Source organism: Vicia villosa, linkage group LG6 (assembly GCF_029867415.1).
Source record: "Vicia villosa cultivar HV-30 ecotype Madison, WI linkage group LG6, Vvil1.0, whole genome shotgun sequence".
Taxonomy (NCBI): Eukaryota; Viridiplantae; Streptophyta; class Magnoliopsida; order Fabales; family Fabaceae; genus Vicia; species Vicia villosa.
In genome coordinates this window covers 10,690,212-10,709,612 of record NC_081185.1, presented here as the reverse complement: position 1 = coordinate 10,709,612, position 19,401 = coordinate 10,690,212, and the positions used below count along the sequence as shown (strand labels likewise).

Below are 19,401 nucleotides of genomic sequence, written 5' to 3'. Positions count from 1 at the left end.
CTCTGAGTTTTAGCGATTCAAATATTGAAAGAAAGGGAGATTTAAAAAAGCTTTGATAGAAAATAGGTTTTGTTGTTGGGATCTTTGGAGACTATTTTCTTATAACTCGTCCTGTAATCTCTTGTGACAATTTTGAATTATAGTGAATCCGGGAGTTGTTATTTCTTCTATAGTGGATTAATTTGATTGAATTGGATAAACAATTTCTTTGTGTTTTTGGATTTTATATTACAATAAAGTTATTTTGTTGATTGTCAATGTTCTTTGTCTCACACATCAAAGGTCTTAGTGTGATCGATACTTTCAATTTTACAACAAGGGGCGCCAATCGTGGAGAAAAAAGGTTAAGTTTACAAGTGAGAACTATGGGGTTTGAATGGTACATCAAGAATTTTTCCAGAAACATCAATTTTAGGTTATGGAAGCTGAAGATGCAAGAAATATTAATTCAACAAAGATGTATGGAAGCATTGAAGGATGAGGCATTGATGCATGCAAGCCTAACACAGAAAAATAAGACAAGGATAACACATAAGGTGAGAAATGACATTATCTTATGCATCATAGATAAAATTCTAAGGAAAGTCGTAAAGGAGAAGATTACGACTGAGATGTGTCAAGCTTAAATTATTGTATATAATCAAGTCATTGGCTCACAAATTGTGTTTGAAATAACAAATTTATTCTTTATGTATAGTCAAGAATAAATCTATTATGGAGAAGTTGGTATAATTTCACAAAATCATTAATGATTTGTAAAATATGAAGGTGAAAATTGATGATGGGGGAAATGATCTACTCTTGTTAAACTCATTATACAGATCCCTTAAGAACTTTAAGGATTCCCTTCTTTATGGTAAGAAAGGTATTATCACTTTAGATGAAGTTCACACAACTGTAAGATCAAAGGATTTATCAAAGATTAAAACATTTGAAGATTGACGATAGTGATGAGGGCTTACGTGTCTCAAGAGGAAGGAGTGAAGGTAGGAAACCCGAAAAGGAAGAGATTCAATTCAATGTCCAAATCCAAGTTTAAGGTTTTTGATAAGTCAAATTTTAAATGTTTCACTTGTCATAAAACATGCCTTTTCAAGAAGGACTGTGCCAAGAGTGGAATAAGGGTGATTGTATTTAGATTATGATTGTCTCAGATAAATATGATTATAAAAGTGCTAACACACTGGTGATAACAAGTTTGGAGACTAAGAAAAGTGGGGTTACAGACTCAAGATGATATTATCATATGTGTCTAAGAAAAGAATATTTTAAGACTTAGGAGGTGAAAGAATGTCGCTAGTCAAGTTTTTCTGGACAAAACTAAGCTATGCTATTTGGGACTAGGGCATGTGAGTGAAAAAGGTTTTGTTGAACTTGTTAAACAACGATTGCTGAAATTTTGTGACAATTGCATACTAGGCAAACAACACATAGTGAAGTCTAGGAGTGGTGTGCATAATTCTAGTAGACCTTTTGAGTATGTTTATTCATATCTATAGGGTCCAACAAGGATGAAAACTCATAGGGGGGTTCTATTTCCTCTCAATAACTGATGATTTGTGTAGAAGAGTATGTGACTACATTTTGAAAAGTAAAAGTGACACTTTGAAAGAGGTTTAATGAGTTATACAAGAAAGAAGAAAATAAGAGGCATACAACCGTTGGTGGCGTATACCTCGGAAAAATAGCCTAACCAAATGTATAAAGAGAACAATTTTGGAAAGAGTAAGGGGCATATTACGGGGAATCAGGTTACCAAAGAGGTTTTTGGGATGAGGCTATTACTCAACAACATACTTAACTAGCAGATGTCCATCCATATATATAAACTTCAAGGCACCTATGTAAGTTTAAAGCGGAAAATCAGTAAATGCTCAAATTTGAAGATTTTGGAGTTTTGAAATTTGCACGTGTCTTCATTGGTTATCCTAAAGGAATGCAAGGTTACAAATTGTGGAAGATGAATCCTAAAGGTTCAAAAGTTTATCATAAGTTGAGATGTAACTTTTGATGAGACCAATATAAGGATGAAGTAAAAATATATTGAAGATTAAAGAATAAGGCGGGGCGGGCCTGTTGGCATTGAACCTTTTAAGACTTAAAATTGTAAGATTTTAAGAAAAAGTGCATTCCTGCAAAAGCCCGCAAAATAATAGGGTGGGCACATTAAGGGTGTGTTTGGTTCGGGGTAGATGGAGAGGAGGGGAGGGGATGGAATATTTCTAATTAAATGTGTTTGGTTCAAATTTTATGAGGGAAGGGGAGGGGAGGGGAGGGGAACAAAACCCCTCAAAAACACACTTTTTGCGTCCCCCAAAATTGGGGGGATTTGGAGGGGAGGGGGGGGAATCTGAACATTAATATTTTAAAACTTATTATAATTACTATAATATCCTCAGTTTAAATTTAATATTTTAAAATTATTCATTTTCTTTTGTATTAATGCTCTTTTCTGTGTGATTTTACTCGATTGCTTCTATCAACTTATTATAATTATTCTCCACCTTCAAATTAATTTAAAATTTTTGTCCTTAATATAAATCATAATCATTGTACTTTTTTTGGTTTTTTTATAACTCTTTTATGTTTATTTATATTTTTTTTCTAATTTCATTATGTATCCTATCATATTTTCTTTTATATCAAACTTTAAATCTTTAATTTTAATTTATTTATTTATTTTATTAAAACATTTAAACCATTTATATTTAATAATAAATTATTTTATGTATTTGATGTGTTAAATAATTCATTACAATTTAAAAGTTGTTATCAGCATATAGTTTAATTTGTTTTTGAACATTTTATTCGAATTAAGTGAACTCAATTTTTTAATATTATGTAGTAAATTATAACTTTTTAGTCACTCAATATTAGAAATTTTACTAACAAAAAAATATATAAATTTTTCACATTTTAATATCATATTGTATCACTTATATAAGATAATAAGGATAAAAATGTAAATTATTAATAAAACCACTCCCCTCCCCTCCTGAACCAAACATATTTTTAATTAAAATCCCTCCCTTCCCCTCTCCTCTCCTCGTTTGAACTAAACACCTATATGATTAAAAAAATCCCCTCACCTCTCCTCCCCTTCAGGCCAGGCCCGTTTTGCCACCCCCAACTATGGTGAAGAAGAGTGGTTTGATATGGAGGTTCCTACTAGTGATATTAGAGACGAGGTAGTAGTTGAGACTCTTATTTATAGTACTATTTGGGGGAAACCTATAATGGCTTCTAATAATCAATTTGCTCGTCATAGATTTAAGTGGGAGATTGTACCATCTCAGGGGTACGATTATGTTGATCCTCTCTATTATGCTTTGAATATGGTTGAAGTGTTGTAAGACTCAAAACAAAAAACCTTCAAAGATGCAATCAAAATTATAAAAAAAAAGTTAAAGATGGTTGAGGGAGGTAAATGATGAGATGGATTCACTTTTGAAAAACCACACTTGGGTGGTTGTGAGACTACCTTAGAAACACAAGGTGGTTAGGTGCAAGTGGATCTTCAAGAAGAAAGAATGTATTAAAGGAATTGAACCAGTGTTTAAGGAAAGAATTGTAGAAAAGTTATTTACTCAGGTGGGGGTGAGTGATTACAAGTAAAAAGGTACTTATAGCTATAAAGGTACTTCTTTATATTGTGAATCAATATAATCTTGAGTTTGAACAAATGGATATTAAAATATTTTTCTTACATGAAGACCTTAAAAATACAATCTACATGGAGAAACATGAAGGTTTTGTAGTAGATAATGTTAAGGTGTGTTTTTGTGAAGAAATATTTGTATGGATTGATATAAAGCCCAAGGTAGTGGTATTGTTGGTTTAATGAATTTCTTCTCAAACATGATTTTGTAAGAAGTAATTATGACAGTTGTGTATAATATTGAATAGGAATGAGAAAGGCATTATCTACCTTTTTCTGTATGTTGATGATATAATGTCTATGGCAAGTTCTAGAAATATAGAAATCGATAGTATCAAGTATATATTCAATGGTGAACTTGAGATGGAAGATTTTTGTGAAGCTAAAAGAATCTCGGAGATGGATATCATGAGAAGCTGAAAGAATATTCAATCACACTAAGAAAGTGGTTAAGCATTTTTTTAGTGCAAGATGCTAAAACCATAAACACTTTTTTGGATAATCACACAAAACTTTCAGTTAAGAAATGCCCTCAACCTAGTAAGATAATGAAAAGTATTTCGTATGCAAGTCTGGTTGGAAGCATTATGTATGATATGGTTTGTAATACTTAGGATATGCGTACAACATAGTAGGTTGATTAAAGGAAAATATTGTTTGGGTTCATTAGGAAGCTTTGAACATTGTGTCGAGGTATTTGATTGTTTCTTTAAACAATGATTTAAAATACACAAAATCAACTTAAAAGGAAGACGTTTTAGAGAGTTTCATAAATTTATATTATGCAGGTAATATGTACACTAGAAAATCTCTATTAGATTTTATATTTACATTCTTTGAGACAAATATAAGTAGGAAGGAAAATCAATAATTTATGGTCGTGTTATTTATCACTCAAGCTGAATATATTTTCATTTTTGAAGGGGTCGAGGAATTCATATAGATGAGAGGCATGATTGGTGAATTAGGGATCACTCAAGAATGTGTAAAGATAAATTGCGATGGTTAAAGTGTCATTCACTTTGTCAATCATCAAGTTTATCATGAGAGAATAGTCTAGGCGGTTCACGTGTGAGTTTGGTTCTCAAATCCATTTAAGTAATAATTCGTGTTTTAGATTGGATTTGTATCTTTATGGTTTTGAAAGTTATATATATATATATATATATATATATGTATATATATATATGTGTATATATATATATATATATATATATATATATATATATATATATATATATATATATATATATATATATATATATATATATATATATATATATATGTTGGAGTACCGTCAAGAACAAACCAAAATTATGAGAAAGCTTGAGTTTCTTGAACAAACACAAGAAACCTTGTTAGGTTTCACGAAAGAAAGAAGAGGGAAGAAGAATAAAAAAAAATTAGGATTGGTTGTAACTATTTTTTCTATTGACTTTATCTTTTAGGGTTTATAGATTACTAGTAAATAACAACAATCAACCTCTCTCAACAACTTAGGAGAACTAGTCTATTTATAGAAAACTAAGCTAAACTAAACTACAAGATAACTTAAACAATTGGGGCTTAAAATATAGGTCTAGTTTGACATGTTATAAGACTTTTTGACTACAACATGCTGGACTTCGACATCAGCATGTGAACAGACTTCGCCAACATGCTCAATTTTGAACTATAGTGAATAAGAGAGATTATCTTTCCTATATAGTGAGCAAGAAAGATTATCTTTCCTATAAAGTACATTAGTTTGATCGAATAATTTCTTTTTGTTACCACTTTTTATATTGCAATGAAGCCATTTGTTTGATTGTCACTATTCTTTGTCTAATAAGTCAAAATTTTTAGTGTAATTGAACCTTTCAATTTTAAAGTATGTATCATTTTTATGACAATGGCACAATAAAGCCATTTATTTGATTGTCACTGTTATTTGTCTAATACATCAAAAGTCTTGGTGTAATTGAACCTTTCAATTTCAAAGCATGTATAATTTTTATGACAACAACGCAATAAGTATGAGTTGTTTTGCTTCTTTATAAGTTGACATTTTTTATACTCATGTTGACTTATCAACAACCATATTAGTTATCAAGATCTTTCACAAAAATAGTTGAAATAATCTTTTTTTGAAACGTAATTTTAAATTTAGGGTGAATTTAATATTGAAATAGAATGTCAATATAATCATTTGAAGGATTTAAATAACAAGAAATCGGTCACATGTGATTTTTTTAATCTTATAATTAATGGAGGAATTAGCAGAGCAAGAAGACATCAAATAGTAATAAAGGATGATATAGTTTCTTGAGTTAAAACACCACCGAATGTTAAAGCATTATTAGAAGTTGATTTGTTTGAGAAAGAGAGAATTAAAAAAATTAGTAGAAGAGATACTAGTTCAAATATATGAAGATGCTAATAATGAAATTGAGGAAATTGGGAGAATTCGAAGCAGAAAGAGGCTTGTTGAGAGCTCTTCACATGTTGTCAAGAAGACTAAAGGTCTACTGGATTTAATGTTTAAGAAGACTAAGGACGCAAGAAACAATGTTGTGTGTGATAAAGAAGCTAGGGCAAGAACTCTACAATATATTGCTCGATTTTTTTATACGAATGGAGTTTCCTTTAATGTAGCAAATGTCAAAAAAAAAACTTTAAGTTGATGTTGGAATCCGTTGAAATATATGGTCCTCATTTGAAACCTCCAAGCTTTCATGAAATGAGGGTTTCACTCCCTCAAAATGAGTTGGAATATACAAAAAGTTTGTTGAAAAATCATGAAGTGCAAAGGATCAAATATGTATGTGTTTAATTATGTTAGATGGTTGGATGGATAGAAAATGTAAAACCTTTATTAATTTATTGGTCATTTCTCTAGTGGGAACCATGTTTGTGAAAGGTGTCGATGCTTCTAACTATGCCAAGACGAGGGATAAGCTAGCTGAGTTGTTGGACACTTTTGATGAGGAAATTGGTGACAAAAATGTTGTTCAATTGATTACCAATAATGGAAGTAATTATGTGATGGCTGGTAAAATATTAACTTTGAATAGGCCAAACATGTTTTGGACACCATGTGTTGCTCAATGTATAGATCTTATGTTAGATCTTATGTTAGAAGACATAAGAAAAATTCCAAGAGTTCATAAGGTTATACAAAATGCAATTATGGTTGTGGCTACATTTATAACCATACATTTGCTTTGAATATAATGATAAAGACCATCAATAATGTTGAATTGGTTAGAAATGGAGTGACAAGGTTTGATACCCTTTTCCTTACTCTACATAAAGGTTGCAAAAACTAAAAAATAAGCTTAGAGAGATGTTGACTTGTAAAAATTGGATGAATTTCAAGAGTTCCAAGGATCCTAAAGGGAAAAGGACAACTAGTATTATACTTATGCCTTCATTTTTGAATGATGTTGTCTACACTCTTAAGGTAATGGCGCCTCTTGTAGATGTGCTAAGAATGGATGGTAATAGAAAGAAACTTGCAATGGGTTATATATATGTCGCAATGGGGGCAGCGAAGGAATCAATTGAATAGACTTTCTATTAAAATTCAAGCAAGTACCAATATGTATTTGGAATCATTGATAAGAGGTGGGAGTGTTAACTTCATCATCTGCTACACGCTGCAGGTTACTATCTGAATTCCAAATATTTTTATAATAAACTAGAAATTGAGAATGATCCTAAATTGGTGAGAGGCCTCCGTAAATGCATTGAGACACTTTGTGGAAGTCATGAAGTGGAAGTTATGATTTTAGTACAATTGACAAAATACAAGGGTGTTACAGGTCTCTTTGGTATATGAGCGATCGACAATTAGGCAAAGGTCGACAATAGCTCCAAGTATGGTGGAAGTTCATTTTTTTTTCAATTATTGGTCGCATGAGACATTTTGTGTATATCCTAATGTAGATAATTTTTTACCTGCTTCTGAGTGGTGGAAGCCTTATGGCGTTGAAACTCCAGATTTGTAATTATTGGTGGTTAATGTGTTGAGTTTAACTTGTAGTACTTCCGGATATGAGCGTAACTAGAGCATGTTTGAGCAATAAGTTGCAAGACTTAGTTTTTATCAAATATAACTAAGCTTTGATTGAAAGATTTAACATTCGTGACAAGATTGATCATATGGTTTTGAGTGAGATTAATTATCATATTGAATGGTTGGTGGGAGAGATGAGAGATAAGAGAAGATGTTGAACCTGTAGAAAAAGAGTTGGTTCATGAAAATGATGATTTAACTTAGTCTCAAGTTGCTGATGAAAGTGGAGTTAATGAGCCTATAATCTACACTAAAAGGATAAAGTAATTTGAAGTTGCAAGTACATTTAGGACAACAATAACACAACAAGTGGTGGTAGAAGATGTTGAAGAAGATGAAGAATTGGAAAATGATGAAGATGAAGAATTGGAGGGATATTTTGAAGAAGAAGAATTTCATGATAATTTAAGATTTTTATGTTTGTTTGAATTTTTATATAATAGTATTCTAAGTTTGAATTTTAAGATGTGATGTTTAGAATTTGGTTAAAAGTGTTCATATAATATTTTGAATCTTTGATATTTAATTTTATAAATCTTTGATATTTGATATTTGATATATTTAAATTTATATATATGTTTTTATATATTATTCATGTAATATATCAAAAAAATTATTCTATTTTTTCTACCCCGAAGTCTAAGATTAATAACCCTCGTTTTTCAATGTTATCTATATTAGATTTTGACTACTATAATAGGTGTCGACTAACTTCTATTAAGTTTAAATAATATTGTTTCATGATTCTTTTTTCTTATCCCTCCATGCAAGTCTAAGTTCAAATTATTAATAAAAATATTTGTGGAAAGAAAATACACGTTATTAATAAAGGAAATAATGTGTTTTTTATTCAAAATGAAAACCACTTTTTGATTTGGTAAATGATACTCATCCATTAACATAAAAAGAAGGTGAAGGTATTAAATGGCAACAAATTCAGGCAAGGATGATTTTGATGGGTTTGATAAATTAAATCTGGCTCACATGGTCTTCGCATCACTTCAAACCTGTCACTTTGATCCACCATTAATTAAGCACAAGAACATTGACTCACAAATTCAATTTTTTAATTGCTTTTATTCAACCCTACTAGTGTATCCTAGCAGGAGTACTTCAATATGAGACTCTTTAGATCAACTATAAATATCTAATTTATCTTGTTCACTACCTATAGTTGAAGAATTTGTCATACTTTTTTTTTCTTCATATTGTTTTGTTACTCATCCTTTAATAATTATATATATATATATATATATATATATATATATATATATATATATATATATATATATATATATATATATATATATGTTTTAACTTAAAAATATTTTTTATATTTTTAAAAATATTTTTATAATTTTTTTGAAATATTCAATAATATTATTTTGACAAGGTGTTTGGTAATCTGAAATGTCATAATCAAAACATTGATACGACTCTTAAAATTCTTGAGCCATGGATATCAGACCATAGTCTCTTCTATCTGTATGATCATGTGCAGTCTATTGTAAGAAGGGGATTTGGATCCTCTCATCCTCTACCTCTCATTTTCATCATGCTTCAATATCAACCATTGATTCAAGTTTCTCTCTTTTTTATTTGCAATATTGTTTTTACTTGGTGTGATATTTAACCATTAGATTAGGAAAAGGAGAGAAAGCTTTAGAGAAAGAGCATTAGAGGATCCAAATTCTGTAATAAGGAGTCAATTTAAGTTTTAAAATGTTGTTGTTAATAGAGGTGGAAATAGGCTACGTGAGTTAGGTTTTGTTAGGCCTAAGTCTGACCTGTAAAAAAAACTAAAGCCTAAGTCTGGCCTGTGGTTTGTCGTAGACTTATTTTTAGGTCTGAGTCTGACCTTTTCGAAATTCTGGTTAGCCTGTTATCTTACCTAAAAGCCTATTTGTTTTAGACTTATGTAAATAAACAATTAAAATAATGTTTAAATAGACTAACGAACTAAAAGACCAAAAGACTAAAAATTTGCTTGCATTGACTTATTTTAACTTACCTATTAGTATAAGTTCTGAGAGATTATTTGTTTAAGAGAATTTATGAAAACAATGTTCATTAGGTATTTTTATTTAATTTTCACAAGTTCTTTAAATAACCAAGTTTTATTTATGTATTTTAATTCAAAATACAAAACATAACATAATGATAATAAAAAAATTATACATATTTATTTAAATAGGCCGACTTAAAAGGATTTTTTTGGAGCATGAGGCCTAGCCTTTTTAACTAAGTAGACTTATAAAAATCCTATGTCTTTTCTATTTAAAAATAATGTGTGGCCTGACCTGAGCTTGTATAGGATATCCTGTAGTCTCCTGTTATCGGTCTGGCCTATTTTCACCCTTATTGTCAATATTGAGGGATTCCATGAAACTGTTGCAAACAAATGGAATAAGCTACTGGTACCCCAATGGTGATTTTGTGGAAAAAGCTCGATAGACTTAAATATATCATCCAAGAGAAAAGTAAGCCTTTTAAGGGTATAAAGAGCTAAATTGAGAAGGCCAGGGATTATTTGAAGGAAACTCAAAATTTGATAGTGCAAGATAGGATGAATACCAAATTGATTGACAAAACAAAGGAACTTATAACAAAGTTACTTAGATTGAGCAATATAGAGGAAAAACTTAGGGTTAAGATTGAGTGGCTTAGACTTGGGGATGAAAATAGTTCTTACTTCCATGCTTTCTTAAAAAGCAAACTCAAACAAACCATTTATGTCATCCTTGCCGAATGATGGAGGAGAAATTCTTACTACTCTAACTAATATAAAAGCTGAAATCTTAAAGTTTTATGGGCAACTTGTTGGTTCCACAGCCACCAACATGATAGGTATTGACATTGTTGCCTTAAGGTTTGGTAATCAGGTGTTCAATGCTCAAAGGGACTACCTTATATCCAAAGTTACTGAAGGGGGATTGAGAGAGCCTTGAAAACCATGAGTGATATAACTGACCCTGGAATTGATGGGTATGGTGCAAATTTTTTCAAGGCCACCTAGAATATTATCAAGGGAGACATGAATAAGGCCATGATGGAATTTTTTTGAAGATGAAAGGATGTTCGTTCCTATAAACAATACTGTTAGACGCTGGCCTTAGGATCTAGAGGGGGGGTGAATAGATCGTTCACAGTTTTACGGATTTAAACGACTTTTCAGCGGAAGTGATTCTGAATCGACTCGCGTCTATTCCGAACCACTATCGAAACGATTATATATGTGTTTAAAAACCAGTCAAAGACTTGAGGTAAATGATAAGAGTATATGTTGCAGAATCAAAGCGTTTCTCTTATAGAAAATCAGATTAACTTTTTGTATGATGGACAATGTTTGCAATGCAGTAAGAGTGATAGAAACAAATATACAAACACTTGGTGATAATGATCAAATTGAAGGTAATTCAATGTGTGGTGGATTGTGATGTTTATGTAAGTTCTTAATTCACAATCTTAACACTCGAATCGTTGATCAATTTGTTATTATAACCAAATATGAACAGAATGTAAATGAAAAAGTAAAAGCGACAAGAACACGATATTTGTTTAGGCAGTTCGTCGATCGTCCTCGCTACGACTACGTCTGCCCCCAATTCCAAATTGAAATTGGGTAATCTTTCATTAATGTTGAAAGTAGTATATACAAAGAAGATAACAAAGCCATAAACGATAAACCAATTATGTCGATCCTTTGAATCTTCTTCCCCCTTAATCTTTAGCAAGATCAAGGTTATCCAAGAGCTTCACTTTGATTCCCTTCTGCAGTGTCTTGATTCCTTGAACTCCCCGTTCCTCAATCGTTACACTCAGCCGAATCCTCAATGAACGCCTCTTGATAAAAACCCCCAAGAACCACCCGTCGTGGAGGACAAAACCCGCAGATTTTATTCACCAACAAACCCCACAAACCTTCACCCACTAGGAATCTTCAATTCCGTTCCATGGACGTTATCGAACTCATCACTAACCCGCAACGCAAGAATGATTATGTGTAATTGTGTTGGAGATGATGAAGAACGAAGATGAGAAGCGTTTGTGTATCTTTCAGTCGTTGGTGTTCTGTTGAATAATTACCCTTGGACAATATATATGATAGCTTAACAGTTGGAGATGAGAAAAACAGAACTTTTGGCATTCTTGATCAGTTAGGTCGACCTCTTGTAGAGCTTAGGTCGACCTAGCAGTGCTTGCAGAATTTTGCTCCCAGTTAGGTCGACCTGTTTAAGGAGTAGGTCGACCAGAATCCTCTCAAAATGCATTCTGGAGACATTTTCACAGATTAGGTCGACCTAGTCGTTGTGTAGGTCGACCTAGCAGACTGGTATGTAAATTTCATCAATTTAGGTCGACCTGGATGATGTGTGAGTCGACCTAGCAGAAGTATGTGGATTTTTCTCCATTTTAGGTCGACCTGGGTTGATGGTAGGTCGACCTAACTGCTGGTTTTCTGCATTCTTCTTGATCTGCTTGTGTTGAGTCGACCTAAAGTATAATAGATCAACCTGTACTTGTCATGAGTGATCAATGCTTGCTTTTCTTTGAGTTTTCTGCTTCCGCCTTGTTGTTTGAATGCTCATTTGAGTTTGCCATAAATCAAAAACATCTTTGAGTGTAATCTTGTATTCACATGCTCCCCCTTTTTGATGATGGCAAACCATTAGTCGAAGCTTTGGTGGTAAGTGATAAAGACTCAACAAAGCTCCCCCGTACATCCAGCATCTATCTCTCAACAAGTCAATCTCTCAACACAGCTCCCCCGTACACTCAGCATCTATCTCCCCCTTTGTCAACATCAAAAAGAGATACAACGAAAATAGAAGAGTAACGAGAGAACCATAGATAAAATGCTAGCATTCATAAAGGGTAGTCAGTTATAGCATGAGAGTCAAATGAGCAAGAGCGATATATGTATGAAGTCACTATAAGCATGTTAATTGATAGCATATTATAGTATCAATAATATTTTTGGAAGTGAACAACAATAACGTTACCGCTTTCTCAACTTTAATGGCAGCCTTTAATCAATGTGGAATGACGCCTGGCTAGATGATGAACTACCTTTACGCTAAGAAAAATGTTAGCAAGAGAGAACATATATATATATATATATATATATAAAGAAAAGGAATAATATTAAGAGAGAACAAACGTAATTAGCCCAAATTAGAGATATCGAGTATCCCTAATTCCCTACGAATGTTGAAGTATTGCTCCGTTGCTAGAGGTTTGGTGAATATGTCAGCTAGTTGCTTCTTGCTTTCTACATGTTCAAATGTAACATCTCCTTTTTCTACATGATCTCGTAGAAAGTGATGTCTTATTTCAATATGCTTGGTACGTGAGTGTAAGACAGGATTTTTACTCAAGTTTATGGCACTTGTGTTATCGCACATATAGGTATGCGATCAAGCTTAATACCAAAGTCAAGAAGTTGTTGCTTGAGCCATAATATTTGTGCACAGCAGCTTCCAGCAGCTACATATTCTGCCTCAGCAGTGGATAATGCAACCGATACTTGTTTCTTACTATGCCAACTTATCAATGAGTTTGAGAATAGATGACATGTTCCACTAGTGCTTTTTCTATCGGATTTGCAGCCAGCAAAATCTGAATCGGAGAATCCTACCAAATGACACTCATCTCCTTTTGGATACCATAGGCCATATGTAGTAGTTCCACGTAAGTATCGCAGAATTCTTTTGACAGCTTTCAAGTGAGATTCTTTTGGACAGGATTGATATCTTGCACACATACACACACTAAACATAATGTCTGGTCTTGAGGCAGTAAGATACAATAGTGAACCTATCATACCTCGGTATAATTTCACATCAACCTCTTTACCTTTCTCATCTTTGTCTAGATTAGTATTTGTTGCCATAGGTGTGTCAATTTCCTTTGCTTCACTCATTCCAAATCTTTTGAGCAGCTCCGTACAATATTTAGTTTGATTCACAAACGTTCCATGACTAAGTTGCTTGATTTGTAGGCCAAGGAAGAAATTTAGCTCACCCATGAGACTCATCTCAAATTCACTCTGCATAAGCTTAGAAAAGTCTTTGACAAGTTTTGCATTAGTCGACCCAAATATAATATCATCTACATAAATTTGGACTAAGAGAATATCCTTATCTTTTCTTTTAATAAAGAGAGTAGTGTCAACTTTACCTCTAGAGTACCCTTGACTAAGGAGAAATTTGCTCAAACGTTCGTACCAAGCCCGAGGGGCTTGTTTAAGACCGTATAGAGCACGTTTCAGCTTATAGACATGAGTTGGATACATGTAATTCTCAAAGCCGGGTGGCTGAGCAACATAGACTTCTTCATTTATATAGCCATTTAGAAAGGCACTCTTAACATCCATTTGGAATAGTTTGAAGTCTTTAGAACAAGCATAAGCAAGTAAGAGGCGAATAGCTTCGAGACGTGCTACAGGAGCGTATGTCTCTTCATAATCAATACCTTCCTCTTGATTATAACCTTGGGCAACTAATCTAGCTTTGTTTCTAGTAATAACACCGTTTTCATCAAGTTTGTTACGAAAAACCCATCTAGTGCCTATTACTTGATGATCTCCCGGATGAGGGACTAAGTCCCAAACATCATTCCGTTTAAATTGGTTTAATTCTTCTTGCATGGCCATTAGCCAATGCTCATCAAGTAATGCATCCTTAGCGTTTTTCGGCTCAACTTGTGAAACAAAAGCAAAATGATGACAGAAGTTACTTATCTTTGAGCGTGTTGTAACGCCCCTTGAGATGTCTCCTATTATATTGTCAATTTGATGGTCTTTCACATTTGTCCAGGCCTTGGGAAGTTCTTCATTGTTTGAGATGCTTTCTTTTTCATTTTCATTGTGAGACTCATCTTTCTCTCTCTCAGCATCTTTCTTTACAATACTTTCATTCTCGTCTTCCTTATCCTTGACAATGTCTTCAGTGGACGGGCCTGCACCATTAAATGAAAGACCTTTCTCGACATATTTTGCATAAGATTCATCAAAAGACACGTGTACTGGCTCTTCTACTATAAGTAATCTCTTATTATATATCAGATATGCTTTGCTAGATTGTGAGTAACCAAGGAATATGCCCTCGTCAGCTTTAGCATGTAGATGTTGTTTACTCTTAAGCCCTTAAACATAATGTCTCTTTTCTTAGTATGTTCTATTGTGCAGCCAGAATTTGTAAACATTACTTTAAAATCTTTGTCACACAATTTACTTATACTTAAAAGATTATGTTTAAGACCTTCTACTAGCAGCACATCAGTTATAGTAGTGGTAGAAGGGTTACCTACACTTCCTTTACCAAGTATGGCTCCCCGATTGTTATCTCCATAGGTGACATACCCCTTTTTCTTTGCTTGAAACTCAACGAAAAGAGATAGGTCTCCAGTCATGTGTCTTGAACATCCACTATCAAGGAACCACAACCTTTCGGCAATGTCAAGACACTTTTCCTGCAAGATTAATTTAAGGAGGGAGGTCCCCAATTTTCATTGGGTCCTTGGTAGTGAGTACACAATTTGTTGCACTTAGGCAACCATTGAAATACTCCTTTAGGAACAAAAATTCTCCTAAATTTGCATTTTTCAATGGTATGTCCCTTTTTGCAACAATAATGACAGGTAATATGATGAGAATATGGAGTTTTGCTAGTTGATACTTTTGGTACAAAAGTGTATTTACTATATAAAGGAGTATACGATCTTTTGAACTTATTTGGATCAACCGAAAAAGTCACTTTTGGTTGTAGAGCCTTGTCTAACTTGGCTTTTAGATCTCTTACTTCTTTTTGCCAAATGTGACATGTCTCACAACCAAACCATGATGTAGGATCTATTTCAACTTTGTCCTTTTGAATGTCTAGCATAGATTGTTTTAAAGCTTCCATATCCTTTTCGGTTTTCTCAACTTTTGATTCAAGATATGAAAATATTTTCTTATTTGAGGCCAAAAGTTTGAAAGCTTCAATTGCATCTCTATGTAGTTTTTCAAAAGCTAATTTCAATTGATCATGAGATACCTTATCTACAAGTTCAGGTTTAAGATGACTTACAGCTTTCTTTTTCTTGTGTTGATGAGCCATGAAACATAGGTTTGCTGATTCTTCTTCATCGCTTGATGAGCTTTCACTAGATGAATCACTTTCCCATGCTATGTAGGCTCTTTTAGATTTGTTATGACCTTTGCTTTGGTTCTTCTCCTTCTCTTTCTTAAGGTAAGGACAATCCGGTTTGTAGTGACCGGCTTTCCCACAATTGAAGCAAAGACCTTTGATTTTTCCCTTGTTGTCGTCATCTTGTTTGAACATGTTTGATTGCTTTCTATAGTTGATCAAGCCTTTGTCAGAATGTTTTGCTCCATTTTTCTTTAGATATTTGTTGTATCTTCGCACAAACAGTCCCATTTCCTCATCATCGGAGTCTTCGTCATCACTTGTGTCACTATCCTTTGGCTCTCGTTTTGAGGTCTTGGAGCTCGAAGCTTTTAGAGCTATTGACTTCTTCTCTACCTCTTTCTCCATGTTCTTTTCTTTCTTTGTCCTTTTCTCATGCATGTCAAGACATTTAAGATGTTGTTCATGTTCCTCTAGTTTGCCAAATAGAGTTGTGATGTCTAAAGTGTTTAGATCATTTGCTTCCTTTATTGCTGTAACTTTGGGTTGCCATTCCCTGTTCAAACATCTTAAGATTTTGTTAGTAGCAACTGCATTGGAAACAGGTCTATCAAGAGAATTTAACCGATTTTTCAGATGAACGAATCTCTTCTGCATGTTTTCGATGGATTCACCATCCTCCATGTGGAAGAGTTCGAACTCTTGAGTTAACGTATTGATCCTAGCTAGTTTGACATCATCCGTTCCCTCGTGGGCAACTTGCAATGTGTCCCACATAGCTTTAGCTGATCTACAATGGGAAACGCGATAGTATTCATCAACTCCTAGAGCTGAGATTAGAATGTTTCTCGCTTTCCAATCGTATGCATATTGTTAGAATCCAAAATGTGAATATTTGTTGATAACTTTTGTGGTATTTTGATAACTTTTCTCACACTCTTTCCATTTAATTTTGGTATGATATAGTGTAAATAAATAACATTTAGTTTGGTAGTAAATCTCTTAATTATAAGCTTTTCTTTTGCTTTTTGTAGGTTTTATGCACTTTGGGAAGTATATGGAGGTATTGAGACATGTTGGAGCAAGTTTGGAGACCAAAGGAAGAATTTTGGTTCAGCAAGGGCCGCTTAGCGGCCACTAAGCGCGCTTTCCAGTGGCGAGGGAAGATTTTGTGCTCAGCAAGTTCCGCTAAGCGGCCTAATCCCGCTTAGCGGCCTCCAGCGTGGAACCAGATATTTTTTGAGGACCGCTTAGCGGCCGTCATGGCGCTAAGCGGCGGTACTTTTTCAAGTGGCTACTTTTAGGCACTTGGAGATATTTTTGTGATCTTATCTTGTCACTTTTTCATTCCAACAACACATACTCTAGGGCAAGAGAAGAAAGAAGAAAAACTCATCCATATTCAAGATTTCTCAAGCATATTTCTTCATCATCTTTGGATTTCTATGCTAGGAGGTCTTGTATTGATGTTTGTTGTTGAAGCTATGGATAGCTAAACTTCTCATGTGTCAAGATTAGAGGTAGTTAGCTTGTAAAGTATGTATTTAGCTTGATCTTTTGTATATGAACCTTGTTGGTGATTAATATATGGTGAATATCTTTGTATTCATGTTTATATGTTGTTTTGATACACTATTGAGAGATATGTTTCAAATCTTGACCAAAAGGGTATTCATCTATCAACAATCAAACTCTAGAGATAGATTTGTGAGTTGATAATCACTTGTATCAAACTTTAAAGGTTATTATGTCAACTGTCGGCATGAGAGATCATCTGACGGTTAATATAATAACAATCACGACACTGCTTTAGAGATAAACAGTATCGAGAGGATACGTGATTGTATTAATCATTGATATGTTCATATACATGATCATCAGAGTATATACAAAAGCAAGCTGACGAACACTAATCTTGACACAGTTTTACCAAACCGTTTTTAAAACCCTAGTTATTGTCTTTAATTTCTTTTCATGCTATTTATCTTTCATGACACTAAAAACATACCGAATCCTAACTCAAAATACACTAAGCTGTAGAACGGCGATAATATCGCATCAATCCCTGAGGAGACGATACTAAAAATACTTATCCTATACTTTCTAACAAAATGGCGCCGTTGCCGGGGATTGGCGTTAAGATATTATAAGCATAGCAATAGTTTTTGTGTGTTTTGAGTATAAATATTATTATTATTACCTAGTCTTTGCTCACTTTTTGGTTAGTGTTTCAGCTCTGGTTTATGCGTGGGAGTGTCCCAGCAGATCAGCTTCTTTTTGATCCAGAAATTGAAAGAACTGCTAGGAGATTGAACAGTAAAACCAGAAGAAGAAGGAAACTAGCCAAAGATCGAAGATTAGCCCAAGAAGCAACTACTTCTTCAACACCACAAGTTATAGAAGAAGAGATGGCAGGGAATGGAGACCAGGACCCACCACCACCACCACCTCCTAGAGCACCATGTGCTAACAGTCCAAGAAGAGCAGCCCAGTTTGCAAGAAATGACAACAATGCAAGAAATTCTGAAATGAAGACTGGCATTCTTCAACTACTCTATGCTAGTCCCTTTGCAGGGCTTGATCATGAGGACCCATATACACACTTGACAAAGTTCTATGAAATTGCCGGAGCAGTCGGAGCACCTGAAAGAGAGGAAGAGCAAGTGTTTAAAAGACTATTTCCTCACTCATTGATTGGTAAAGCAAAGGATTGGTACCTCGATCAACCTACTCAAATCATGACAAATTGGAATGAGTTAGAAGAAAAGTTTCTTGATAGGTTCTTTCCTCAGTCAAGGTTGCTTGAAGCAAAAACAGCAATTTCTGTGTTCTCTCAAGGTGTGAATGAAACTCTTAATGAAGCATGGGAAAGGTATAAGTCAATGTTGAGAAAATGTCCGAGTCATGGCTTTGATGAACTCACCCAGATTCACATTTTTCGTAATGGCTTACAACCACAACCGAAGCTTCTTTTGGATGCTACTGCTGGAGGTTCTTTGATGGCTAAGACAGCAGAGGAGGCAATAGAGATAATTGAGAAAATGGCCAGAAATGATCATCAGGTGCAACATAACCGAGGAGTTGTTCAAAAGAAACCGGGACTTATTGAATTAGGAACCAATGATGCTATTCTAGCTCAGAACAAACTTCTTTCTCAACAAGTGGAGGAGCTTACAAAACAAATGGCAAGGTTACCTCAACAACTCAAGGAATTAAATGATCCTAACAAGAACAAACAAGTTGCTTCGTGTGAGCTTTGTAGTGGAGACCACCCTACCGGATATTGTCCACCGGTGAATGAAGTGAATTACATGGCGAATCAAAACCAAGGAGGCTATCAACAAAGACAAGCTCCTTACCAAAACCAAGGTGGATACCAACAAAGGCCTAATGCACCGCAATATGGCCAAGGGTGGAGACAAGATAATTATCAACAAAGACAAAGTCCTTATCAACAACAACCACCTCCTCAAGACAAGCCGTCAAAGTTGGAGGAGACTCTAAATCAATTCATGCAAGCATCAATGGCAAATCAAAAGAGTAATGAAGCGGCT

General features: G+C 33.9%; 1 protein-coding gene across 1 annotated transcript; it reads left to right on the top strand.

The window, feature by feature from the left end:
• The first annotated feature begins 6,320 nt into the window (after nucleotides 1-6,320).
• Nucleotides 6,321-7,647, top strand: LOC131613188 (uncharacterized). Its single transcript, XM_058884880.1, has 6 exons — nucleotides 6,321-6,420; nucleotides 6,537-6,808; nucleotides 6,906-6,920; nucleotides 7,017-7,137; nucleotides 7,303-7,470; nucleotides 7,586-7,647. The coding sequence occupies exons 1-6, from the start codon at nucleotides 6,321-6,323 to the stop codon at nucleotides 7,645-7,647; spliced, it is 738 nt and encodes a 245-aa protein (XP_058740863.1).
• Nucleotides 7,648-19,401: the final 11,754 nt, after the last annotated feature.

Bases quoted from the DNA above. Each gene is read 5' to 3' on its own strand.
- LOC131613188 (XM_058884880.1), top strand. From the start codon at position 6,321: ATGTTGGAATCCGTTGAAATATATGGTCCTCATTTGAAACCTCCAAGC. The intron at 6,421-6,536 runs GTTTGTTGAAAA...TCATTTCTCTAG, and splicing joins TGAGTTGGAATATACAAAAA to TGGGAACCATGTTTGTGAAA. The intron at 7,138-7,302 runs GTAATAGAAAGA...TACACGCTGCAG, and splicing joins AGATGTGCTAAGAATGGATG to GTTACTATCTGAATTCCAAA.